This window comes from Sphaeramia orbicularis, chromosome 17 (assembly GCF_902148855.1).
Source record: "Sphaeramia orbicularis chromosome 17, fSphaOr1.1, whole genome shotgun sequence".
NCBI classification, from domain to species: Eukaryota; Metazoa; Chordata; class Actinopteri; order Kurtiformes; family Apogonidae; genus Sphaeramia; species Sphaeramia orbicularis.
The window spans coordinates 52,611,779-52,639,191 of NC_043973.1; the positions used below are offsets into that span (position 1 = coordinate 52,611,779).

At 38.0% G+C, this 27,413-nt stretch overlaps 1 protein-coding gene across 3 annotated transcripts in view; it reads right to left on the bottom strand.

Annotated features, from left to right (window-relative positions):
* The window catches only part of LOC115436789 (disco-interacting protein 2 homolog C), a 300,991-nt gene extending 273,578 nt beyond the window's left edge, over window positions 1-27,413 (bottom strand). For all 3 annotated transcript variants that reach the window (XM_030159721.1, XM_030159720.1, XM_030159719.1), the window contains exon 1: window positions 27,170-27,413. In XM_030159721.1, the coding sequence (XP_030015581.1) occupies window positions 27,170-27,248 (79 nt within the window). In that variant the 5' untranslated portion in view covers window positions 27,249-27,413. The remainder of the gene's footprint in view (window positions 1-27,169) is intronic.

A 27,413-nucleotide genomic window follows, 5' to 3' on the forward strand; every position in this document is an offset into this window, starting at 1 on the left:
ACCTTATTTTTTTATTTATTTGTACAAAAGCAACTGTCAACAGTAAATTTAATAGCATTGTTGTTTATTTAACCCTCAAAGACCCAAATATCCACCATCGACCGAAAGCATCTACTGATCTAAACTGTTTAATACCTGTTGATCCACTAATTCTATTAATCCATGTAAATAATTGGTGTAAAATACAGTTATTCATCTTTTCATGGTCATCAGATATGACCCATTTCAACATTCAGAGGCTCCGTAGTTACCATGGAAACACCGTCATCTTCTACAACATCGATTCACCAGTAAAACCCATCGAGTTGGATCAATGACAGTGGATGGACACAGTAGGTTTATGTTCAGTTAATGGGAGATTTAATTGAAAAACACACTTTTCTTCAGTTCTGATACAATAATCTTTGAATTTACTCTGAGCTTTAACGAATATCTAAATGATCGGTGAATTAAATACAGAAAAATACCAGATTTTCACTGAAAAATGCAAAATACAGATGATAATGTAATAAATGGCGATAAATCTCTAAGGAGAGGTTAATTGTGGATTACTTAATAGGTCTTTAGGTGTTAATTAATTAATAGCACAGCTCATAAAATGGCAAAAACGAGCAGAAATACCTGCCTAAATGAAACTCTGAAACATAAATATATTTCATTATGTATCATACAAGACCCAAAAGAGAGAAAATCAACAGGTCAGAAGCTGAAAACTGAAATTATTTGGCAGTTAGTGTTCAGTTAATGATATATTTTGCGGAAACAGTCACTTGTCTTCAGTTTTGATATAATAACCTTTGAATTTTTTTTAAATTTTGAGTTTTAATAAACATCTACATGAGCAGTGAATTAAATTTAGGAAAAGACATGATTTACACTGAAAAATGCAAAATACATACGATAATATTATAACAAAAGCTGATAATTCACATAGGACAGGTTAAATGCTGCAATTATGGGTTACCTACTGCAGCAGATACGTGCATACAGATGATTTTATTCAACTTGTTAATGTTTGACAGTGCAAAGACGAAGCTACATGTATGTGTTTAATAGTTTGTAAAAGGCTAAAGCAGCGTTTTTGCTTTTTTTTGGGGGGGGAGAAAACAGCCTGATCAGAAAGAGAACAAGTGATGAAATCCATCTGTGTCACTACATAAAAAGCCTCTTTTCTCTTTATCCGAGGAATCTGCCTAAAATTGCTCTCATCCTTGAATACATTCTCCAAACTGGTTTAAACCACTTTTGAGATTAGAGCGTCGTTGGCTCGGAGCAGAGGAGAGGACGGATAACAGAAGCATTGTGCTGTGAACGTTAACAATGCCACAGCTCGGCCCGGCTCGGCTCGGCTCAGCTTAGGTTTGGGCTTTGCGTTTGTCTCTCGGTATGTCGGGGTGATAAACTCTGAGCAGCGCACGTCCAACGGCGCTGCCAGGAAACGCTGCCTGGCAGATTAGTTGCAGGACTACGTGGACGACGTTTCAGTGAGCAGCTTCCAAAACAAGACCACACTCACACACTGCACATAAAAAGACTATTGTAACAGGTCATGCAATGGTGAAACCAGGCTGAAAATCAGGGAAACAGAAAGAAATCTGTAACAATACTCATTGTTTCCAGAGCAGCGGAGCAAGAAAACTCTGTCCTGTAAATAAGAGGAGTCACTGAACACCAGCAATCTGTTCTTTAAACCGAATCTCATTAAGTGAAAATGAATGGAGTATTCTGACAGGTGTTGTATTCCCAAAACTGTATAGTAACTATTACAACAACAACTACGATAGAGGTTGACCGATAGGAGTTTGTCTATGGCTGATGCCGATTTTTTAAAAACTTTGGTCAGCTAATGGCCGATATCTGCAGCCGATTTTTGAGGCCGATATTTAAGGCCAATTTTTTTTTTTTTTTTAAAGCACACTGACCTTAAAATACAGTTGAAACACTTTTATAATTAAGATTTTTATGCAGCAATATAAATGAAATTATAAATAAATTACTCTTTTAAGTGCTGCCCACACAGGTGCCTGATCAAATATCATATAACATTTTTTCTACTGATCAAATATCGGCTTTCAAAAAAAAAATTTAAGACCAATGGCCAATATTAAAAAAAAATCAATATATCAGCCCGATATATCAGTCTACCTCTAGTAACTGTACTGATATCTCTAGCCAGGTTATAAGCCATTAAACTATAAACCATTAGAAGTAACCAGCGCATCGAGGAGTTTTAGTTGATCTACTTTCAACCAGATGCTTCCAGCAAAGTTCAGACAATCTGAGATACAATACCAGCCTTAAAGCTACACTCATCAGTATTTCTACAGCAAAAACAGGTCACATTACTGTAGTTGTAATGTAAATCGTGTCTGCAGTTTAAGATTGGTACATACGACCCCTCCAATACCAGCACAATGCAGAAACAGGCAACAAGTCAACACACGCTCTGCTGACCAAAATGTCATTAGTGAAGGTTTGAATGAAACAAAATGAATACAAAGACATATCAGGTTACAAAAAAAAAAAAAAAAATGCTGTAACTAAAGGTGTGATTCAGACTTATCGAATTAAAGTATAAAATAAATTACATTTGCAGTATTCATCACTTATTTACTGCTACTTTAATTATACTGTAACACACTATGTCCCCTGGGATTAATAAAGTATTCTGATTCTGACACTAACTTCAACTCCATGCAACAGGTATCAGAAATCCAACAAAGCTGTTATCTATTACATATATTTCATGGTATGTTTCTTCAGCCTCAGGACTCAGTGTAAAGAGAATACTCAGTAGAGAGTATGAAATGTGTCTGACTGTTTATTTATCCAACTAAAAGCTTCAGGCAACACGAGCACAATGAAGAAACGCACCTGCTCCGACCAAACCTGTTTTCACTGCATCAGAGACCCTTTAGAACACTGTACAAACAATGACGTCTGTGTTTAAAGAAGACGATTCCACAGGACAGAGCGCTGAAAGACACCAGTATACGACTCTGACAGGACGACCACGCTGACAGACGTCGAACATGGAGGTTCTGCTGACGTGCTGACGCTACACTGGGGGTGGTTTGGATAGAACAGGTCATAAAAATGATAGAATTACACATTACATGACACAAAAATAAATAATTACACAATACCTTTGCACTGATTTATGGATATGTCTTATATTGATAATATCTGTGATATTAGTACATACTGTACAAATTACTGTTCTAATTGTGTTTAATATATATATATATATATATGTCACAGTAGAGATTGAAATCCAGTAGGATTCCTAATCCTACTAGGACAGATAGGAATTTTAGTTTGTCCTAGGACAAACTAAAATTCCTATCTGTCCTAGTAGGATTACAAATCCTAACAAACTGAAATCCTACAAGAAATCAGGATCTGAAGATTAACCCTAACCCTAACCCCCTAACCCTAACCCTAGGACAAACTAAAATTCCTATCTGTCCTAGTAGGATTGAATTCTTATATTTTTTGCCGTAGGACAGACTGAAATTCCAATCTTCAGATCCCACTTCCAAATAGAATTACAATCTGTCCTAGTAGGATTGCAAATTCTCCTAGGACAGATTGGAATTCCAATCTTCAGATCCTAATGTCTTGTAGGATTTCAGTTTCTCCTAGGACAAACTAAAATTCCTATCTGTCCTAGTAGGATTACGAATCCTACTGGATTTCAATCTCTACTGTCACATATATATATATATATATATATATATATATATATATATATAAATTTAGATAGATAGATAGATAGATAGATAGATAGACAGACAGACAGAGATAGATAGATAAAGTAATAGATTAAGTAATACATTTGTCTAGAAAAAAATAAACAAAATAATCAAGAAAACAAACAAAATAATCTAGAAAATGAACAAAAACATTTGGGAAATACACAAAACAATCAAAGAAAAACAGAAATAAAAGACATTGAGCAGATTAGTCTAGAAAAAAATGAACAAAAATGAACACAATTATCGAGAGAGAGTGAGCTATCTTTTCATATATACACTATTTAGAGCTATAAATACTTATTTATATGATGTATGTATGTATGATGTAGAGATATGTGTGTATGTGTGAAATGTGTGTGTGTGTGTGTGTGTGTGTATGCATGTATGATGTATATATGTATGTGTGTATGATATGTGTGTATACACATATGTATGCATGTATGATCTTTTTATCTATAATGTATGTATATGTTTGTACAATATATATATACATCTATGTGTGTGCGTGTGTCTGTGTGTGCATGCATTTTTTTTTATTTTTTGTAGTATTAATCATTTCTTTCCAACCACTGTTTATTATATTTGCATGGAACAACAATCTCTCCTGAGAAAGTATTCTGATTCTGAATCTGATGAAAACTAGTTAGAGAGCAATAAAAAAAAAAAACACGACAAATGCCATCAAAGCTTCAGAACAAGGACACACAGCCCTGAACGCTGTGGAAATAACAGGTGAGTGGGTTGAAATAAGCAAAACAAACACACCGCCATCGCTGCCATCACCGTCACCAAGGCCAGGAACCACAGGAAGCGACCCCAACCACAGTCACTGGTCTGGGATCTGGTTCCAATGCAGTGGATCTAATGAAGCTGTACTATTTAACCAGATTAAGCACCTCATTGTCCAACTACAGACTGTGCACACAAAGGCTCTAAAGCCGGGCCTGGGCAGAGTTCAGCCACCCCCACCCCCGCCCACCAGCCTCCACTTCCCCTGGGGACGAACCGCCAACCCCCCCAGGACCATTAATTATGAGTATTGTTCTCCGAGGACTCCCAGACACAGAGGTTCAGACAGATCTGAACTCAGCAGGCACAGGAGACAAAACTTTTTATTCTGAAGTTTGTTTTCCAAAGGGGAGGGGCTTTGGCTCCAAATTAACCCTTAAAGACCCAAACACCCCCTGGAAAACAAAACCATCTACTGATCTAAACTGTTTCATACCTGTTGATCCACTAATCCTATCAATCCATGTCAGTAATTGATGTAAAATACAGTTCTTTATCTTTTCATGGTCATTCGATATGACCCATTTGGACGTTCAGAGGCGCCGTAGTTACCATGGAAACACCGTCACCATTGGATCAATGACAGTGGATGGAGGCAATTGTTTTTACATTCAGTTGATGATATCTTTACTTAAAAAAAAAACAAAAAAAAAAAAAAAACACTTTTTCTTCAGTCTTGTAATGTGTGTGGAAATGACCAAAAATAGTCACTACTCTGATAAAGGATTAAAGAAATATTGATGTTTTTATCTTAAATCAGCATGAACTTACAGCTGTAGACATGATGTGTCCCACTACTTTTGTCCGTATACAGTTGTAGAAAAAATTATTAGACCACCCTTGTTTTCTTTACTTTCTTGTTCATTTTTATGCCTGGTACAACTAAAGGTGCATTTGTTTGGACAAATATAATGATAACAACAAAAATAGCTCATAGTAGTTTAATTTCAGAGCTGATATCTATCCATTTAACATGTTTTCTTGATAATAACCAAAATCACTTCAGTTCTTCCATCAGTATCTATGGCATTATACTGACAAAAACAGTGCTTTTAGACATTCCATGTTTTCTTTTCTGTCTGTTTTAGTCACATGATACACACCAGAGTTAGTACTTGATTGCATAACCATTGTTTTTGATGACTTTTGATGATCTAATATTTTTTTCCCGCGACTGTAGTTTATGTACATCAATACCTCCTTGATGTATTTCCTAACCGATGCAATGCAATGATATTAATCACATTATAAAACTATATTATCCTGTTAAAAAAGTGTCCCAATACTTTTGTCCATATAGTGCACAAGGGGCTTTAGGGATAAAAACATGCAGCATCTGGTGCAGGAGCTGCTGGTAATTAACCACCATCAGCAGCACGGAAAGGAAAATCCTCCTCACGGCGTCCGGAGCGGCCGAGGTCAGTGAGATGAGGTCACCAGGTCGAGGCTGGACAGGAAACGCATCATCCAACGCAAATATTTGTGGCGTGTGTTTAAAGAGGAGGCAAAAAGGGGAGTGTGTTTGCCTATCAGTTTCATTTACTTTCACAGAGTTGTTGCTTTGTTTTTTCTTTTTGTTCTTCTTACCCATAACCCCCCCCACCCCCCCGTCCCTCGCAGCATGCCGGCTTCAGCTTCAGCGACAGGCGGGAAGTGGCAAAGAGGGGAAGAAAACAGGCCGAAGTGGAGGGTTGAAAGTGTCTGCCAGAGCAGCTTAATGATGCAATCTGCCAGAAACACCCCCCCCTCCATTCCCCAATACCCCCCACCCCAACCTACCCTCCCCCCCGCTGCTCCAACAATGACATCACCTCTCCGAGAACCAGCACAGCGGCAAACAGTTGCGCGGTCGTTGGGAATGTTTTCCAACAGCGGCTACAAGCTGTTGGTCCATCAGCAGAGTGGATTGTTTCAGACAGGAACCATAAACGGACGTTTGTGTGGAAGACCAGACACACGATGGATGAACCCGAGAGAAACCTGTTTACCTGGAAAACAGCACTGGTCCTTACATGTACTGACATGACAAGAGGCACATCTAGAATAGAATACAATAGAATAGAATAAAGGAGAAGAGAAGAGAAGAGAAGAGAAGAGAAGAGAAGAGAAGAGAAGAGAAGAGAAGAGAAGAGAAGAGAAGAGAAGAGAAGAGAAAAGAACAGAGTAGAACAGAACAGAAAAGAATAGAACAGAATAGAGCAGAGCAGAGTAGAATTGAAAAGAGTAGAATAGAATGGAGTACAATTAGAATAGAATAGAATAGAATAGAATAGAATAGAATAGAATAGAATAAAGAATAAGTCTTTTGTTTCTGTTTTTCCTCAATTATTTTGTTCATTTTTGTTTATTTCCCAAATGTCTTTGTTCATTGTCTGGATGATCTTGTTTGTTTTCTTGATTACTTTGTTCATTTTTTCTAGACAAATGTATTACTTAATCTATGATTTTATTGGTTTATTATCTATCTATATCTATATCTATCTATCTATAAAAACACACCTGGTCCAAACTGTATTTGATTCCTCTGACGTGCACTAACTTTTGATAAGAAAACAAACCCAGACAGTGACCCTCGGTATAAACTCAGTCAAATCCATGTGATCAGTAATGCACAGAAGAACCCCCTCTCTGAACCCCTTCACAATAAAACTCAGCTGCCAACACATGCAGTAAAACCAGGCCTGACTCCAAATCAACTCTCAGCAGTTTCACCACAAAGCATCTCGTACAATCGCCGCAGTCTGAGAACTGTAAACTCAGCCCATTAACTGTTGATTCTGGAGGAAAATACCACTTTTTACGATCAGCGCTCGCTCGCCGGAGCCAATTAGGTGATTGAGGAGCTTTTGCATCAGAAGCCGCCGTGCTGCAAAACTCTGAAATCTAACATTGATCGGACTGAGGCAGGAGGTCGGCTTATGAAAACGCTGATCGGGGTCTTCTGATCGCTGTAATGGCAGACAGGAACAGCGCGAGGCCCATTATGCCCGCCGTCCAAACCGCCTGACCAAGCACAAACGCCATCTCCGATCAGAGCGCCAGGGATGAGGGATCAACGGTCCGGGTCCAGGGCTGATCCCAGACCTGTTGACATCTGAAGGGATAAGTGCTTTTTTCATGCTGGGGTAAAGATGCAAGCAGCAGATGAGGAAATATCACTGGTATTAGGTAACTCAGGTTTCTTAATACAAGTACAAAACATATGATAGATGTGACTGATATGATAGAACGCTGAAAAATATGCCATAGCATCAGTAAACCCAACATAAAGTTTACTCCTTAAATTCAACAGATCGGAAAAACAAATATACTCAGTTCAGTATCAGAAAAACGCATCAAATCTTCATATCTGAGAAGGTATTTTTTTGACTAAAATGACTAACTGACTCATCTATTATCATTTAACTCTTTGTCTTTGCAGCTCAACAAGGACATTTTAGTAGATTTCAACACAAAACAATGATGCAGTGTCAACTCCAGCTGCAGAACATCCATCTGAACTCCATCCTCCACCTGCATCTTCAGACTCATTTCACTCTTTACCAGACTAATTAACTGCAGCAGGATTATTCATCTAGTTCATAATATGCTGGAAAATATGTCATAGCATCAATAAACCCAATGCAAGTTTTCTCTTTGAATTCAACCAATCCAAAAACCAAATATATTCCATTCAATATAAAAAAAAGCATCAAATCTTCACATCTGAGAAGCTATTTTTGACTAAAATGACTAAATGACTCATCTATTATCATTGAACTCAAATTGTGCAAATATAACTTGCGCATTAAAATTTACCTAATGAAAAAATGACAATTTTGCCAAATTCTCATTTTTCAAGCAAGCAAGAGGTGGTTTTTTTGGGCGTAGCGCAAATGGTATACTACATAAAACTGCAATGGAAAGACCTTTTTTTCGCACTTAGAGTCAGGTGAATTTGAAAAAACAGATGTTGACAGACGTTATAACAAGCGAAGAAGAGTTAAAAAAAAAAAAATGGTACGGTATGTGTGGACACACCAGGAAACCAAATAATTTTTTAACTTGAATATGAGATAGAGGGGTAATATATAATAATAATGAATATATCTGGAAATCAACACAATATTTATGTTCGTCGCCATGTTTATGGAATGATTTCTTGTGTCATCTCACGATAATAAATAAACAAATCATTGCATTTGTGATTTAATGGAAAAAACGACATTACACACTTCTGTTTTTTCGACACTTAGTAATTATCGGTAAAATTTGGTGCATATGTCCAATGGAAAAGCGACTATTGTTTGTGCAGGTCAACAAGGACATTTTAGCAGATTTCAACACTAAACAATGACGTGGCTTCAACTCCAGCTGCAGAACATCCATCTAAACTCCATCCTCCACCTGCATCTTCAGCCTCATTTTGCTCATTACTGGAGGCATCACACTTCAGAAGGGTTACTCATCTAGTTGATAAAAGGCTGGAAATTATGTCATAGCATCAATAAACCCCACGTAATGTATTAAAGTTTGCTCTTTGGACTAACCTCATCCAAAAACTAAATATATTCAGTTAAATACCTGAAAAAAACCATCAAATCTTCACATCTGAGAAGCTATTTTTGACTAAGATGACTAAATGACTCATCTATTATCATTTAACTCATTGTTCGTACAGCTCGACAAGGACATTTCAGTAGATTTCAACACAAAACAACACAATACAGCATCAAATCCAGCTGCAGAACATTCATCTAAACTCCATCTTCAGCCTCATTTCGCTCATTACTGTATGAATCATACTTCAGAAGGGTTACTCATCTAGTTGATAAAATGCTGGAAAATATGTTACAGCACCACTAAACCCAGCGTAAAGTTTACTCAAACTCAAACTGATTGGAAAAACCAAATATATTCAGTTTAATATCAGAAAAAAGTATCAAATCTACACATCTGAGAAGCTATGAACTGCATTAGTTTGGTATTTTTGACTAAATTACTCATCTACTATCATTTAACTTATTGTTTTTGCAGCTTGACGAGAAAATTTTAGCAAATTTCAACACAAAACAATGATGCAGTGTCAGCTCCTGCTGCAGAACATCCATCTAAACTCCATCCTCTACCTGCATCATCAGACTCATTTCACTCTTTACCAGACTAATAACGCTTCAGAACGATTATTCATCTAGTTGATAAAATGCTGGAAAATATGTTATAGCATCAATAAACCCAATGTAAAGTTTGCTCCTTAAATTCAACTGATCAAAAAAACAAATATATTCAGTTCAATATAAAAAACCATCAAATCTTCACATCTGAGAAGCTAATTTTGACTAAAATGACTAAATGACTCATCTATTATCATTGAACTCATTGTGTGTGCAGCTCGACAAGGACATTTTAGCAGATTTCAACACAAAACAACATAATACAGTGTCAAATCCAGGTGCAGAACATTCATCTAAACTCCATCCTCCACCTGTATCTTCAGACTCATTTCACTCTTTACCAGATTAACAAACCCTCTGTAGGATTATTCATCTAGTTAATAAAATACTGGAAAATATGTTATAGCATCAATTAACCCAACGTCATGCATTGAGTTTGCTCTTTGAATTAAACCAATCTAAACACCACATATATTCAGTTTAATATCAGAAAAAGAACACTGAATCGCCACGAGACACTATGAACTGCATTAGTTTGGTATTTTTGATTAAAATGACTAAACTACTCACACACATTTTGGTTCTATAAAGTAAATACTGTCGGATGAGTTTATTCTAATTTGGTTTAGGCCTATTTTGCTCATTGTTCTGGCTTAAAGTCTAAAGACACGAGAGAGAATTTCAAATGTTATTATGTTAAATTATTTGGTAATGAGAATGGTAGTGGGATTAAATAAGTTTTTCTTTTTCCCCACTCTTTTTCGAGTGTAAATGGAAGATTTTGGAATTTTGAACGTGCATGTATTCTGTAAATGCTCGAAATAAATAAATAATAGAATACAATAGATCTTTACTGTCCCAGGAACAATGAACATAAGTTTAGCAGCTCAGTTCAATTTAGCAGCAAATAGGGGTGTAAGAAAATATTGGCTCTGCAATATATTGCGATATTTCATTTCACGATACTGTATTGGTATTAAAAAGTACTGTACCGATATTTCTAGGTATTTATTCAAATGCAGATATGGCAGAGGTTCATTTTTGTTTTTTGTATTTTTTCGTTTATATTTTATTTATTATTATTTAACACTGTTTTATCAAATAATGGTTATTTGAAGCAACCTAAATGCACTTTTTGCTATCTGAGTGGCAGATTTTAGTTTCTTTGAAAACTAGGAGACTTAGAAACATTTGTTGATATAGCATTTGATCCAGTTCTGATCAAATAAAAATGAGTTTAGTATTTGTGCATATTTCTGGTGTAATTCAATTCGACCAGGAAATCTTCAAAAAAAAAAAAAAAAAAAAAAAGGAACAAACAAAAAATTGCTTTTTTAATAGTATCATGATATATTGTGATATATCGTATTGTGATCCTAGTACTGTGATTTGTATTGTGTAGCCAGATTCTTGCCAATACACACCCCTAGCAGCAAAACACTTAGTGCAAAAGGGAGTGTATAAGAAAAATAAAATAAAATACAAACATCAGTGTTAAGAAAAAGTGAACTGTGAAATGGCTTCAGAATAAAATATTAATACACATGTGCTACTAAAGTAACGCTAGAACTCCAGAAATGAACAAAATATACAGAAAGAATATACAAAAGCCAACTGTATACAACAGATGAGAGATACACTACCAGTCAAAAGTTTGGACCTACCTTCTCATTTAAATGGCATGAGATGGAGCGCAGATGGCCAACAAGTGCTCAACATCACTGTGAACTCCTTCAAGACTGTTGGAAAACATTTCAGGTGACTAACTCATGAAGCTCATCCAGAGAATGCCAAGAATGTGCAAAGCGGTAATAAAAGTGAAATGTGGCTATTTTGAAGAATCTAAAATATAAAACACGCTTTGAGTTATGTCGCACTTTTTTTAACTACATAATTCCATATGTGTTCATTCATAGTTTTGATGTCTTCAGTGAGAATCTGCAAGGTAAACAGTCATGAAAATAAAGAAAAAACAGGTGAGTCCAAATTTTTGACTGGTAGTGTATATACAACGAATAGGATATACAGGGGTTGGACAAAATAATGGAAACACCTTAAAAAATCAACAAAATATAATTTAATATGGTGTAGGTCCGCCTTTTGCGGCAATTACAGCCTCAATTCTCTGAGGTATTGATTCATACAACTTGTGAATTGTTTCCAAAGGAATTTTAAGCCATTCTTCAGTTAGAATACCCTCCAACTCTTTTAGAGACGATGGCGGTGGAAATCGACGTCTTACTTGAATCTCTAAAACTGACCATAAATGCTCAATAATGTTGAGGTCTGGGGACTGTGCCGGCCATACGAGATGCTCAACTTCATTAGAATGTTCCTCATGCCATTCTTTAACAATTCTAGCTGTATGGATTGGGGCATTATCATCTTGAGGTGAAGGTGTTTCCATTATTTTGTCCAACCCCTGTATACAGGTAATAGTAAGGTGCATGTGTTGTGGCTATAATAATAAATAAATAAATAAATGAATAAATGAATCTCTAATAATTTCAACAAAACAATAATATAATGCTGTGTCAGATCCAGCTGCAGAACATCCACCTAAACTCCATCCTCCACCTGCATCCTCAGCCTCACGGCGCTCTTTACCAGATTAGTAATACTTCAGAAGGAGCTCAGAGAGTCTCCGGGCTCCGTGGCGTTGAGGCTCAACACCTGCAGGACTCCGCCCTCCACATGTCGGCCGTCAGCTGTCAGCGTCTGCCTGAGCCCGGTGGCTTCTCGCAGGAGGCAGACGCATAAATATTCATCTGGCCTCGCTGTCAGCCTCGCAGCACAACAAATCTGAGGGCTGGAAATGTCAGCAGGTGAAGAGGCAGCTTCAGCCGACAGACCTGACGTCCACGCACGAACCTGGACGTGGAGACGGTCCAGTCTACTACGGCACATCACACGGTGGTTTAACGCTGCTCCGACTGGTTATTTATGGGTTTGTGTTGGTATTTTTTACAGAAATGAACCGTTTCCTCATGTAACTGTCTCAAGATGATGGATCTGAATATACTTACAGCTGTGTTAACAAGTCACATGTTTGGATGAATACATGTGTGTTAACAGAATAAACTAAATACTGCATTAAAGGAGTGATATTTTGCTTTTTTAAATAGAATTCTTCATTTTCCAACATTTTCCTGTGGTCTACATAAACTGTAAATACTATGCTTGGGTCTGAATTCTTCATTAATTCAACTCCACAGGTGATATCTCTAACCAGGTCATAAGCCACTAAAATATAAACCATTTCAGTAAAGAAAAAGTTTTAAAATTTCAAGAAGTTTTCAAAAATTCTGAACTTTTTAGATATTGTCCCAAGGAAGCCACATAAGAAATTTTTTAATTCATCTGACCAGTATTTTCAAAGAATTAGATTACTGAAGTCTAGACAATGGTGAAACTGAAACTGACTCTTTAAGGTCACTCAAGGTCAAAGGTTAAGGATAAGATAAGATATACTTCCTACTGGTGTGTGTGTGTGTGTGTGTGTGTGTGTGAGGGTGTGCGTGTGTGTGTGTGTGTGTGAATGGGTGAATGTGAGGCTTTGTAAAGCACTTTGGGTGTGAAGGTGTATAAAATGCGCTATATAAGTACAGTTCATTCATTTACCATATTTTATTGTCTCCAGGGGGAAATTCGTTGTGGGTAAAATGACCCAAATGAAAGTCCATATATGACGTCTATCAGTGATCAACAGGAACCATGTTGATATCTGTAACCATTTACATGTTATAAACCATCAAAATACGGACCATTAGAAGACAACACACATTTGTAATATTTTTTAAAAAGTATCAAAAATCTAAATTTCTCAAAACTATGAACCACCTTTGTAGACATTGTTCCAATGAAGATTAGGGGTGTAAGAAAATATCGGTTCTGCAATATATCGCGATATTTCATTTCACAATACTGTACCGATATTAAAAAGTACTATATGGATATTTTTAGGTATTTATTCAAATGCAGATATTGTAAAGGTTCATTTTTGTTTTTCTTTATTGTTTATATTTTATTTATTATTGTTTAACAGTGTTTTATTAAATGATGGTTATTTGAAGCATCCTGAAAGCACTTTTTACTGTGAGAGGCAGATGATGGTTTCTTTGTTGGGACAAAAATAACGTTATGATGTTAGTTATGAACTAATAGAATATGAACATTTGAACAGGATCTTAAACACAATTTATATCAACATAATTTACAAAAGCATAATTTAAGTTTTAACAAAGGAAAATTTTGTGACATAGCATTAGATCCTGTTCTGATCAAATAAAAATGTGATTAGTATTTGTGTATATTTCAGGTGTAATTCAAATCTTCAAGGGAATAACCATTTAAAACAAGAAAAGCACTCGGAGAGTGCAGACCTCCACCAAGGCGGATCAGTGGGCCCCTGTGCTTTTTTACCTCCTGGCGGAGGTAAAAAAGAAACAAACAAAATATTGCCTTTTCAACAGTATCATGATATATCGTGATATATCATGATATATCGTATCATGATCCTAGTATTGTGATTTGTATCGTATCGCCAGATTCTTGCCAATACACACCCCTAATGAAGATACACATAAAATATGAAATAATACAATCAGTCATTTCAGAGAAGTTTGTGGAAATCTAGACATTTTTGACCTTCAGTTTGACCCTTCAAGGTCACTCAAGGTCAAAGGTCATGGACCCAAATGAAAGTCCACACATAACTTCCTATCAGTGATCAGAAGGAATTGTTTTGATATCTGTAACCATGAGAGCCATGTTATAAACCACCAAAATATGGACCATTACAAGTAAAGGCACATTTGTAATATTTCAAAAATTGGTCAAAAATTCACAAATCTAAATTTTTCAAAGCTGTGAACAAACTTTCATCCTTCTACACCTCAACAGGCTCAGGTCACTTCACTGAACATGCAGTGGTTCACACCTCAGACTGTTTTAACAACAGCCGTGTCTGAAATAAAGTGACAATTTCCGCTGATATTCCTTTGACGGGAGTCAAGCGAGGACAGCGGTCGAATTTACGTCTGCAGTCTTGAATCAGCGTTTACGTTGCTCGAGGGAGATGTCGACAAAGAGAGAGAAGACAGTAAATATGAATTTATGGCTGTGCTGTGTGATAGAAGCTGTCCCATTAAAGCAGAACAAGGCTCCCTCCGTCCCCACAGCTCCAAATCTACCAGGACGGAAGGGAGAAAATAACATCGCTATGGCAACAGCCGGTTGAAAGGTGACACGTTACGAGACATGACACAACTTCATCAAATTGATCAGGTTATTGATCCCTGATGAGTTTGGGTGGAAAACAGTACAGACATGGAAAAGTGACTTAATTCAACTTTAATTCAGGTGTTTATAGTTTAAAAACATGAACTACAGTTGACACTTATTCAATATTTACCTTAAATCCAAGACAAACATGAGGTTAAAGGACAGAGGTGTCAAACATAAGGTCCGCAGGCAAAAACCAGCCCGCCAAATGGTCCGATCCAGCCCACGGGACAAATTTCAGACGTGCAAAAATTACACTGAAAATATTAACAGTCAAAGGTGTTCAGGTTCCACATATAAAATAATAGCATAATAACAGATAATTAATGACAACTCCTAATTTTCTTCTTGGTCTAAACCAGGGCTGTCAAACTCATGTTAATTCAGTTCCACATTAAGCCAAATTTAATCTGAAATGGGCCGGACCAGTGAAATAATAACATAATAATATATAAATAATGTCAACTCCGGGGCGACACGGTGGTGCAGTAGTTAGCACTCGTGCCTCAGAGCAAGAAGGTCCTGGGTTCGATTCCAACACCAGTCGACGGGGGGGTGAGACCTTTCTGTGTGGAGTTTGCATGTTCTCCCCGTGTCTGCGTGGGTTCTCTCCGGGTACTCCGGCTTCCTCCCACCATCCAAACACATGCACTGATAGGTTAATTGGTTAATCTAAATTGCCCATAGGTGTGAATGTGAGAGTGATTGTTTGTCTCTATATGTTCAGCCCTGCGATGAACTGCCGGCTTGTCCAGGGTGTACCCCGCCTTCGCCCCTATGTAGCTGGGATAGGCTCCATGCGACCCCCGTGACCCTAGTGAGGATAAAGCAGGTTCAGAAAATGAATGAATGAATGTCAACTCCAAACTTGCTTCTATGTTTTAGAGTGAAAAAAGCAAAATTATGCGATGAAAACATTTACATCTGCCAACTATCCTTTAAAACAATGTAAATAACATGAACAAACTGAAATTTAGTAAGAAAACTAAGTGCAATTTTAACATTATGTCTCAGTTTATCAGTTACACATGTAAATTACATCTTACAGATCACTAGAGCTGCAACCGATTAATCGACTCAAAGTGATCCAAAAAAATCATTCAACCACCATTCTCCTGAATCAAAGCTTTGTTTCCTTCATTTCTCTGCTGTTAAACATTGGTTCCACTGTTGTGTTTCACACAGACGCTTATTGTGACGCCCAAAGAAGCTTCAGTTCAGGAAAACTGCAATAGAATATTTCCTTTCAATCAATTTGAGTCGATTAATCGAATCGGGAATTTTTCCATCCACTTCAAGCACCTAATCGATTAATCGGTTGCAGCTCTACAGATCACAGTTGATCCACAAATACACAAAACATTTAATAACAGGTAGAATATTGCTAAACTTGCACTTCAGACATTTCAAAATGTTCATATTTGTTCAGGTTATTCGTATTTTTGTGAAAATACTTGAAATGCCTAAAGAAAATTAAATGCAATGTTACCAATATTCTGCCTGTTACAAAATGTTTTGTAGATCTGATCCATAATTCACATGTATAAATGATAAACTGAAGCATAATATTGTTAAAATTGCACTTATTTTCTTTACGAAATGTCAGTTTTTTCAGGTTATTCACATCTTTTTCTGTGAAAGAACAGTTTGTAAATGGATATATTTTCATAATTTCTAAGTTTTGGGGATTTTTGCACAAAAACAAACACGAATTTGAAGTATTATTTACAGGCTTTTATGCTGTTATTTTACTGGTTCATCCCACTGGAGATCAGATTGGGCTGAATGTGGAACTGAACTAAAATGAGTTTGACATCCTTGTTCTAAAGTGTAAAAGACGACACTATGAGCTCATTTTATTGACAACAATCTCAGATCTATAACTAGGAAAGCACTCGGAGAGCGCAGACCTCCGCCAAGGCAGATCAGTGCGCCCCCCCGATCGCCACCAAAATTTAATCATTTGTTCCTTGTTCCAGTATCAACATTTCCTGAAATTTTCATCCAAATCCGTCCATAACTTTTTGAGTTATCTTGCACACGGACAGACAGACAAACCGACGGCGGCAAAAACATAACCTCCTTGGCAGAGGTAATAACTTAAGGGACTGGTATCCTCATACCACAATGTATTATGGCAATGTTTTATTGTCCTGGCCTTGGTCTTATTTCACCTGGAAAGAGTTATAATGTAACAACATAACCTGTTTAACAAAACTGACTATACTCTATTGTTTTTATAATTTTTTGGGGGGTTTTTTTGAGTGTGTTTTTGTGGGAGGGATTTTTATGTTTTTTTAACATCTGATTTTCATATTTTCATTGATACATTTTCTTATAATTGCATTCTGTTGTATCACTGTAAAATGTTTAATGGGTGAAAAGACAGAAAAACCAATAAAAAGTGAGTTACAAAAAAGAACAGTCTCAGACTGAATGTGATGAACGCAGTAAAGGTGTGGAGTCATTTATACAAAATACAAAAAGGGAATAATGCACACGCTGATAGGTTTTGTGCTTTGTGTGCAGAAAACCGGCTTGAATTCAAGACAGAGATCGTAGAATATGCACAGTTCAGAGCAGAGACAGAAGCATCAGGGTCACATCAGGGAGTTCTGGGATAAACACTGGAGGATGTTCTCCACAGAGTCTCAGCGGAGATCTGGACTCTGCCCAAAAAACATCAGTGAGCGCTGATGAAACACCCCGACACACTTTCTATTTATAAGGCACTGAGTCACCGTGTGTTCATTCACAGTCAGTGTCAGTGATAAGACAAACGGGTCCTGTTACTGCTCAGAACCTGCGCCCATACAAAGGTCCACACACACCCACTCCTCAAACACTGACAGTGGGCATCACCCTGTCGCTAACAGTAGTGGCTTTTCCATTGAAAATCTACACAAAACTTTACCAATATTTACTAAATGTCGGAAAAACAGAAGTGTGTAATGTCGGTTTTTCCATTAAATCACAATTAAATGATTTGTTTATTTATTATTGCGAGATGACATGAGAAATCATTCCATAAACATGGTGACGAACGTAAATATGGTGTTGATTTACAGATATATTCATTATTATTATATATTACCCCTCGATCTCATACTAAATCAAAAATGATTGGGTTTCCTGGTGTGTCCACACATACTGCACCATGTTTCTTTTAAAACCCTTCTTCTTCGCTTGTTGTAACATCCATCAATATCCATTTTTTTAATTCATATGACTCTAGTTGCGGAAACAGGTCTTTCCATTGCAGTTTTGCGTTATATATCAATTGCATTATGCCTGAAAAACCATCTCTTGCCAGCGCAAAAACTTTTAATCAAAAAACGAGAGTTTCAGCGAAATTGTCGTTTTTCCATTAGGTAAATTTTTATGCAGAAGTTATATTTGCGCAATTTAAGGGTCAACGGAAAAGCGACTAGTGTTGGGAGTCTTTATATGAATATTATAGTATCTGGAAAATAGAGCCATGACATCCAAATTATTACTGTTTCATTTTTACGTTTTACCTAACTTTACTTTAACTTTACTTTAACTTTACTAACCCTAAAGCAAGACCGCAAGACCTTAAAGCAGCATATGACTTTCACCAGAAATTTTTCTTCATATTTTTTATTGTTAAAGAATAGTTTTGGAAATATTTTGATAATTTAATGTTACTTTTTCCCCATTAAAACAAGAAGGGAGTTTTTTATAGTCATTATTTATAGGTTATGTTATTATTTGTTATTTTTATTGTATTGTTTTGATTTGGTAGTGGTTTATTGTTCGGTTTTTTTAATTGTAGAGCTTTTTATGGGGTTTTTTTTTATCTATTCTTGTATTTTATTCTTCTATTTTGATTATATTTATTCTTCTGTACAGCACTGTTTTCTTTTTTGTACAGTTCTATGTCTTTTATTCTATTCTTGTAATTTATTCTTCTACTTTGGTTTTAATAATTCTTCTGTCCAGCACTTTGGTCCACTGCAGCTGTTTTAAAGTGCTTTACAAAGAAGGCTGGATTGGATTATTTGACTTGAGATCACAGTTGTTCTGAATGTGGAACCCGAACACCCTTGATTGTTAATATCATCAGTGTAATTTTTTCACTTGCAAATTCATCCCATGGGCCGGGGTGGAACCTTTGGTGGGCCGGTTTTGGCCCGCGGGCCGCATGTTTAACACCCCTGAAGTAAGGGAACAAAATGAAAAGATAATGAAGTGTTTTCGGCCACAAACTTAATAGATTCAGTGAAATGTCAGCCTGTGAATACATTAAACTGTGATACTGCAGGTTTGGGGAGATTGGCCTTTTACTAACTGCGAGAATTCAGCTCAGTTGTGTTTCTTGGAGGACAAAACGACATCTCTGTTGTGGTTTCAGGCAGAAATGAAAAACGAATCAGCACATTTGTAAAGAATCCCTGTGAAGTTTTAATAAAAGGTGATGACTTGGCTGTTACAATAGAAGGTGAATGGCATGAGGTCACAAAGATGAAACACACCTGAGATGGAGATCCGGTCACCGTGGTAACCAATAAGTGAAGATGAATATCCCTCATTGTGACAGACCGATATTGGAGCTCAGATGTGTTAGAATACATGGATATAACTTCTGAAATGTTCACAAGTTGAGCCACTGAAAACAGTCATTGTCTATGTGATGGATTTATTCAATATTAACCCATAAAGACCCAGTTCTACTTTTGTGGCAGTTCCCAAATTAATTTTTTCTCTCTATTTAACCTGTCTTAAGTGATTTATCACCATTTATTATAATATTATGCTCTGCATTTTGAAATGAAAATCATGTATTTTCCTATATTTAATTCATTGATCATGTAGATGTTCATAAAAGCTCAGATTAAAGTTGAGGGTTATTATATCAAAAACAGAGAATGATGAGAGAGAGAGAGAAGAGAAAGAAGATATATTTGACAGAAAAAGTGATTTTTTTTTTGTCAAATATATCATTAACTCATCTTCCCGGCAGTAACACATATGTCCTGTTTACACATTCAGAGGCTTCATAGTGAATGTGTTCAAGTCTTTATACTCTGCAAGTTAATTCAGCATAATTTCTGAATTTTAGCCCCAGTAAATTGCTCTGACCTGCTTAGGAAAAGCTAGATGTAGAAAATAAAATCCATCTGAAAGTCTAAAACATCCACATATATACACATTAACCCTTAAAGACCCAAACATCCACCATCTACCAAAACCATCTACTGATCTAAACTGTTTAATACTTGTTGATCCACTAATCCTAACAATACATGTAAATAATTGGTGTAAAATACAGTTATTCATGTTTTCTTGGTCATCAGATATGACCCATTTGGACGTTCAGAGGCTCCGTAGTTACCGTGGAAACACCGTCATCTTCTATAACATTGATTCCATCAGTAAAGCCCATGTAGCTGAATCAATGACAGTGGATGGACACACTGGGTTTATGTTCAGTTAATCAGAGATTTTGCTGAAAAAGTCACTTTTCCGTTAGTTTGTCTCTATTTTAGATATAATAACCCTAAGCTTTACTCTAAACTTTTATGAACATCTACATGATCAGTGAATTAAATGTTGGAAAATACCTGATTTTCACTGGAAAAAAAACACAAAATACAGAGGATAATATTACAATAAATGGTGATAAAGCACTTAAAGACAGTTAAATATAGAGGAAAAATTCATTTGGGAACTTTGTTCTATGAAACATGGTTTTCTGACATTTCTGTTAAATGTGTCTATTTCCAAACTAAGTAAATGTAAAACTGCACCATTAAATGAACCAGATCAGTGTTGATGTCCTGAATTCAATGATGCTTGACACCTGTTGATATTATAGAATAGACAAACTAAATAAAATACATAAAGTACAGCTCAGACATGACAACTGTCCCAGGTATGTGAGGGGTCAAACACCTCTGACTGAGTCTGAACCACAAACTCTGTCAAAATGAACACTTAGATCATGTTTTCACAAACACAGAAGCAAAAGAATGACAGAAAAAAAACACCTCCTTTAGGAGTCGACCGCCTTAAAGTCCCCTGGAGATGAACACACATGAACAAACACGATACAGACCAGTACAGCTCCGTTTCCCAGAAGCCTCTCCCAGCTCCGATCAGCTGGAAACCAGCTGAACCGAGGCAACCCCACTTTGGTGAGGTGCATTCTGGGATAGCGAATGTACAGAACGGAGGAGGCTGAGACTGCTGAGGCTCAGATTCAGAACAAAACGCAGACTCTGTGGCCCAGAACGAGGCTGATAAATCACACATGGACAGAACGATGCAGAGCGAAAAGAGAGAGAAAAAGGAAAAGAAAGAGAGCTTTAAGAACAACAGACGTCTCACAGAGGGATCTTATCAAGACCAGATGTGAAGAAAAAGGAAGGAAATCAGTCCATAGAGCTGCTCACTTTCAACATCAATCCAACTCCGCACAAGATATTCTCTTTATGACATGATATAAAATAATAAATAATAAAAAATGTTACCCTCAAGTAACTTCTCAGACTTTGAAAATGTCACAAAGACACTTAGACAGTCTCACTCCAGCATCTCTCAGATGGACGTCTGATACATTTTCCATGAATTCATCTCAAACACATGGATTTAACCCTTTAAAGATCACTATGCCTCTGGCGCCACTACTTCACATTCACCATCATTCAAATCACTGTAACTCCTGAACCGTTTATGGTACTGACAAAATGCAAACAGCATTTGGAAGCTGAGATTAGGAGCTTTCTGTCACTATATAAACACGTTACGATAGAGAATAACATGTAATTTTACTTTTTCCACTGCTATTATTTTACTGCTCGGACCTGTTTGAGTTCATATTGGGCTGAATGTGGAACCTGAACTACCATCAGATTGACAGCCCTGATCTAGACAAAATAAAATGTTCAATCTCATAAAGTTTTGTTAATAATGATGGCTAGATATTAATGGCTAGATATTGAAAGTTTAAGGAGTGATATTTCGCTTTTTTTAAGTGGAATTCTTCATTTTCCAACATTTCCCTGTGGTCTCCATAAACTGTAAATGTTCTGCTTGGGTCTGAATTCTTCATTCATTCAACTCCACAGGTCCATCTTCAACCCTATTTCTGAGTAATGACACCAGAAAGGTGGTTTGGAGCGCTGGCCCTTTAAATGCACAGGAGCCACTTCAGGCCCCGCCCCCTCCAGGTTGCTGGCTGTGCTGCTCTGTCCCGTTCAACCAACAACTGAACATTTTAGGTAACTGGCTCCAAGTACAGACATATTTTCAGTATTGACTACAACTGCTGCTGCTGACAAACAGTTACGTTGTACTGGAGAAATGTTCGACTGAAGTCTGGACCTTATATGTGCAAATGTTGTGATGTAACTAGTTATAGATGTAACAAACTAAGCAGAAATTCAAACAGGTTGTAGAAATCCACTGGATTTTTGCCAGAATGAATATAAAGATAACTTTGCAGCACCTGGAGGGTTCAAATTCAAAGTGTATGAACTATTAAGGTCCAAATACACAAATCAATGAACTAAAGACTAATAAAAGTGGATTTAGAGAAATATGAGCCCTTTAAATCAAAAAGGTGCAAAAGAATTGGCAAAAAAACAACATAAATAAATGTAGGTGGCCCGTTGTGATGGTAGTCGTTAAAGGGTTAACTGACAGTTTAACTCACAGCTACATCTCACTCCACTCCTCTGTCTGAAACTCTGCTGTAAAGCGTCCTCAAAAGCCCAAAAAGCCATCGTTTTTTTATCAAAAGTCGACGGCATCATTCATCAGAATCACTTTACCCGCCAGGATTCTCAGGAGATAAATTAATAAATGATCTTGCAGAGATTTTAGTATGAAACAGATCAATAGCGCAGATGAAATTAACTCTTGGTGTCTGATTCATTGATCTAACTGCGCTCTGATTCATTTATCACATGGACTGAAGCTTTTACTGCATGAACACGAGGCATCTGTAGTTTTATATTTTCTTCTAACTACCACGGACGGCACTTTAACGCAACATTAACAGACTGGACATCACCACCCACGCTGACCTGCAGGTGGGGAAAACAAACACTCCTTCCACAAAGGTCAGAAGAGGAGCTGAGCGATTAATGTCAGAAGCATACGACATTATAGACATCCATTATGAAGAAATCACAAACCAGTGTGTGCGCTGTACTGTAACATGACGACAAACTGGTGTGTGTGTGTGTGTGTTTATGGGTTCTTATGGTTCTTTTTTTTTTTTTTTAACTGTGGTATCGACTTTGGTATGGAGAATCATGTGATTTTAGTGGCACCAGTATCGACGACTGAATTTTTGGTATCGTGATATCAATAGTTTGTGTGATGTTTGTGTGTTTGTGTGTGTGTATGTGTGTTTGTGTTGTGTGTGTGTGTGTGTGTGCTTGTGTGTGTTTGTATTTGTTTGTGTGTGTTGTGTGTTTGTCTGTTGTGTGTTTGTGTGTTATGTGTTGTGTGTGTGCATGTGTTGTGTGGGTGTCTGTGTGTGTGTGTTTGTGTGTTGTGTGTCTGTTGTGTGCGTGTGTTGTGTGGGTGTCTGTGTGTGTGTATGTTGTGTGTATGTCTGTCTGTTGTGTGCTTTTTTTGTGTAATGTGTTGCATGTTTGTGTTTGTGTGTTGTGTGTGTTGTATGATGTGTGTTTGTGCGACTGTTTGTTGTGTGTATGTTGTGTGTTTGTCTGTTGTGTGCGTGTGTGTGTGTTGTACATGTGTGTGTTTGTATGTTGTACATTGTGTGCGTTGTGTGTGTGTGTGTGTGTTTCTGTGTTTTGTGTGTGTGTTCCTGTGTTTTGTGTGTGTGTTTCTTTGTTGTGTGTGTTTCTGTGTTTTGTGTGTGTGTTTCTTTGTTGTGTGTGTTTCTGTGTTGTGTGTGTGTGTGTGTGTGTTTCTGTGTTTTTTGTGTATGTGTGTGTTTCTGCAGTGTGTGTGTGTCTGTGTGTGTTTCTGTGTTTTTTGTGTATGTGTGTGTTTCTGCAGTGTGTGTGTGTGTGTGTGTGTGTGTGTGTGTGTGTGTGTGTGTGTGTGTGTGTGTGTGTGTGTGTGTGTGTGTGCGTGAGACAGCTTGTTATCTGGGCTGAACTCCACAGCTGAATATTCAGTAGATTAGTTGAGGCCATCCTGTCAGTCTGCAGCTGAACTGAAACATGATGATGATGCAGACGGTGGACGGATGAGAGGGTGACGAGGTGAACCGTGGTTCAACTATAGCGCCCTTGAGCAAGGCACTTTCACCCCTAACTTCCTCACAGGAGCTGCAGTGAAACCAAGAGCTCAGACTAAGACGGATGTGACTTTACTTCACACACACGTGTAAATTATCATCAAATACCAGTGAGTCCTGAGTCTTTTCTGGTCAAATTCTATTCTATTTTCATTTAACCCATAAAAACCCAAACAGTCACTGTTGACCAAAATAATCTACTGATCTAAACTGTTTAATGCCTGTTGATCCACTAATCCTATCAATCCATGTAAATAATTGGTGTAAATTATAGTTTGTCATCTTTTCATAGTCATCAGATATGACCCATTTGGACGTTCAGAGGCTCCGTAGTTACCATGGAAACACTGTCATCCTCTGCAACTTTGATTGACCAGTAAAACCCATGGAGTTGGATCAATGACAGTGGATGGACACACTGGGTTTATGTTCAGTTAATGACAGATTTACTGAACAAGTCATTTTTCTTTAGTTTTCTCTGTTTCTGATACAATAACCCTCAATGTTAATCTGAGCTTTTATGAACAACTACCTGAAGAGTGAATGAAATATAGGAAAATACATGATTTACTCTGAAAAAAAAAACACAAAATACAGAGGACAATGTCAGAACAAATGGTGATAAATCACTAAATAAAGGTTAAATAGAGAGAAAAAAGTAGCACTGAGTTTTTATGGGTTAAGTGCGTTTTTAATTATTTCACTTGGGTACCATGTCTGTGCATCACCCTTCCTTCTCCTCCTGATGCTGCTGCTGGTGAAAATCCTGGAGGAAACACTCAGACATATTTACAGCGTATTTTCTCTGCTTCACTGAGTGTATTTCCGTCACCTCCTCCCTGTGTGGATTATAAACCCAACAACCTCTGAGGGGCAGACACGTGTGGCGTGGCTGGATGTCTCCCACCTCCTCAACCACATTCAGCATCTCAGGAATGAGGATGAAGCTGAGGATGAAGCTGAGGATGGAGGGAGGGGTCAGTGCCTTGCTCATGGGCTCCTCTGACTGACACCTGACTGTTAATAAAGTCATCCTTCCTCACCACGGCGGAGGGAGGGATGATGCGTGGAAATGGTAAAATTAGGTCAAAGTCTGCGGGATGCGGGGGATGCTCTGCTTTGCGTCGGATGCCGCCGCGCATCTACAGCGTCAGCTAAGCATGTAAATAATGCAACGGGGCATCTGACCCCATTTCTGTCAGACGCACTTGTTTACATTGGAGCAACTCTGAGCTGGCGGTTTTATAAGGAAACAGGGAATGTGTGTCACCTTTCCCCCCCATCCATCCATCCATCCATCCATCCATCCCTACCCTGCATCATTTTCTCTAAACCAAGCAGCAGCAGTGGAAACGTTCACTGTGTGCGTTTGCAGTCAGCTGTTAAGATCCTTTCCCTCTCTCTCCCCTCACTGCCTCTTCTGTCTTTGGCCATACATGGCTGAGCCTCCAGACTCCATGAGAAACAGGGAAAACACAGCTCGCAGGCAGCTGAAATATGACACTATGATACTCTCCAGGCTGAGAGTGAGTCTGCAGCAATGTGACATATCAATCTGAAAAAGAGGAGAGGAGGAGGAGGAGGAGGAGGGAGTCTAATGAGAAAATCAATACTAAGGCTGCATTTCAGCATCTTGAAGCCAATATACACTGTGGTGTTATGAGGAGGGGGAAAAAAAAACTGGAATATAATGGAAATCATTCTTCCCCCCAAAAGCTGCCAGGCTGCAGTGTGTCATGTGAAAACTGTGCCTCGTAACAGCTGCACGCTCTCCGCACATAATCTAAGCAGCATGCAGGGATCTGCTGGACGGGATTTTCCAGCAAAAAAAAACACGCTAACAACAACTTCTTATTGACAAACAGGGGATAAATCACTGGAGCGCTCCTGAAATAGGGCCACAAGGGGCTGTAATGCACCACTGGCCCCCGGGGGACACTTTCAAATGTACTTTATGGGGTTGTTTATCTGCAGCTATCAAGTACAGATTAAACAGGTAACAACTACAATCAGACAGACCATATTGATCCACACGTTTTGTTTTTAGATGTACTGACACAAAACTTCTTCTTCTTTCAGTCTGGGAACTTATGATTGTAGGGTTTTAACACTAAATACTAAACAATCTGTCCATGTTGACTATGCATGCATAATTTTTTTTTAGACAGGGAAATGAGACTGAATTGATCCAATAATGAGGAAATCCACTGATCAAGGCAGCAATAGGATAAAGTGCATGAATAAGAAAAAACACTCCAAAGAAGCAATCATAGTAATAAGCAGCTCAACTCTACAGGCTGTAAATGTGTTTATAATTGCTGTATGTTACGTATTTCTGTGTTTTGCATCACTATAAACTAACATGTCAGATTATTTTTGGACATTTCCAGTCCACTCTTTGGACTCTGGTGCAGTCAGTGCAATGCTTTTGCAGAGTTTTAGACTTTTCCTGGTGGAAATAGCAGCACTATGGTGTATTTTTACAGGTATTTTCGGCACAATTACAGGTGCTTTACATGCATTACTGGACTGCATGTGTCATGAGGTTTTTCTACAGGAGTTCAGGTTGATGCATGAAGCTCCAACCTGCTGCTTAAATGTACTTTTTTATGTTTTTTATGCTCGTGTTGACAGTCCTGGAGGGAGATTTCAACAAGTAAATGCTCTTTAATAAATAATAAGGACATGACATGTGGACTCCAGTGTTTCCAAAACGTGCCAGCTCTGTTTCCAGCTCAGTGACACAAAACCAAAACACACACATCCTCTGCATCCGAACCCCAGCATCCTGGACCACAGACCCACAGACCCAGGGGGTTCAACCTGTGGCGGGTCCAGGTGCACTCTTCCCCCGCCCGGGTGTCTCGGCGGACACCGACCCAAACGGCAGCAGCGGAGCCGGGCAGAGCCGCCGGAGCCCCGCGGTGCGTTCAAGTACTCACCCTCCGACAACTCCAGCTCGAGCTCGGCCAGTTTAGCCCGAACCTCCGCAGGAAGAGGCACCGGGTCCCGGTCCGCCATTCCGCCCACACGAACCGACTTCTGCGGCTGTTCTCCGGCCTTTTCCCCCCCTGTTTTCTCGCTCCGAAATTCCCTCCGAAAAATATCCAAACTCGGGCTGACTGTGAGTGAGAGTCGCTCCGTTTGCGGCAGCGGCGCTGTTCGTCCGCCGCAAACTGCTGTCAA